This window comes from Echinococcus granulosus (assembly GCF_000524195.1).
Source record: "Echinococcus granulosus chromosome Unknown EG_S00092, whole genome shotgun sequence".
In the NCBI taxonomy this organism is placed as follows: domain Eukaryota; kingdom Metazoa; phylum Platyhelminthes; class Cestoda; order Cyclophyllidea; family Taeniidae; genus Echinococcus; species Echinococcus granulosus.
In genome coordinates this window covers 325,967-327,435 of record NW_020170472.1, presented here as the reverse complement: position 1 = coordinate 327,435, position 1,469 = coordinate 325,967, and the positions used below count along the sequence as shown (strand labels likewise).

The 1,469-nt window shown below is 42.4% G+C and overlaps 1 protein-coding gene across 1 annotated transcript; it reads right to left on the bottom strand. All coding sequences in view use genetic code 11, as the record gives it.

Moving 5' to 3' along the window:
• Positions 1-589: 589 nt before the first annotated feature.
• EGR_07994 (hypothetical protein) lies at positions 590-1,024 on the bottom strand (the record flags this gene model as incomplete). The annotated part of the gene is made up of 2 exons (XM_024497243.1): positions 590-834; positions 967-1,024. The coding sequence occupies 2 exons, from the start codon at positions 1,022-1,024 to the stop codon at positions 590-592; spliced, it is 303 nt and encodes a 100-aa protein (XP_024348373.1).
• Between the last annotated feature and the right edge of the window lie 445 nt (positions 1,025-1,469).

The following is a 1,469-nucleotide window of genomic DNA, read 5'->3' as shown; positions in this document are numbered from 1 at the left end:
GATCAAAGAGACAGATTAAGGTGGGTACTACAGGCAACGAAATGTCCTCCCTCTTCTCTTTCGTTGAAGCTTAACCTTGCTAAAAATGTAGAGTGCCACATGTGTTCACACTGAATTGGGACATTTGGGTGTACGCTGAGGAAGAGAAAGCTGATCCTCCCTACCTTACCATCTCATCTTATCACATTTTTTCGCCTTTTGGGGTTTGTTTAGCACTTAACCAACAGCTACAGCCCTGCAGGATTGCCTGTTATCTGTAGAGAATAGCTAAGGATGTCTCACCGCCCTGGTTTGCAACGATTAAGTTGTGTTTGGAGAGTGACGTTTAGTTCATTTAAAGTGGAGCTAACGCAATATTAACAAATCAGGAAGGAGTGGGTGTAAGACAATTCCCAGACTGCTCGCTCAGACATCCATGAAAAGAGAACGATCTGGGGACTTGAACCAGAGCACTTTGATTTAAAGGTAGCCGCAGTTTTAGCAACCAGGCACGTGTTCATTCATCCCAGTTTTCAAAAGAGACTTAAATGCATGGTGTCGTTTGTTTTAAAATCATTATGCAAATTTTCCCATACCTCCCAAATCAAATCTACTTGTCTTTAACTAAAAGTCCTTTGTTTCTTGTCAGGTAACTCTTGAATACCCATAGCTGTCTCAACAGTCCAAAATCTGCGCCTGTGGATGGGTAGGCAAAACATCCTACTCCATCATCATCAGCAGCAGCAGCAAATTTGTCTCTCAGATACCTTTCTTTTGAAGCTGAAGCGAAAAGCCACTGCTCCTTCGTTATTCTAGACAAGGTTTTTCTGCGAGTAGGGCTTTTGGCTTCTCCCTCTGGAATATCCTTGAAGAAGTGACAGCCTGTAGGAGGCGCGTGAAACCGGTAGCACTGGTTGTACAGTTAGAAGCTTATATCAAGGGATAGCGGAATCATCTTCTTGTTAATTTCGTAATCACCCTTCTTACTTGACATTGTGGCCTCACACTCAATCTTCAAGGAGGTCTTTTCCAACACTGAAGACATATTACATTCAGCGAGAAATTGCCGAACCTATACCGATAGAGACTATCATATATGCGCCATTATTTGCATTTTCCCTATCTGGGCTTCCTCACTGAACATTTACTACTGCTTACCATACTCACAGCCACATTGACCCATTTTGTTTACTTGTACAAATTACAGTTTAAGGCCAGATCAATGTTGATACTACTAACTTCTGTGCGAGCCTATAATGAGAGTTGCAAATTGTGCATTTGACAATGACTACATGAGTGCACTGGTTTTGTCGATGAAATGCGATAGTTGCGCTCGCATGTCCGGGTAATCAGTTCATCTTTTGGAACAATAAACCGTAAGGGAGGAACCAATTTTAAAACCCACCCAGCATTTGCTTAAATGCGCCAGCTTTGCTCATTACCAGGTTTTCGTTTTGTAAATAGGCTGCTGCTGGAGTTATCAGCATCCC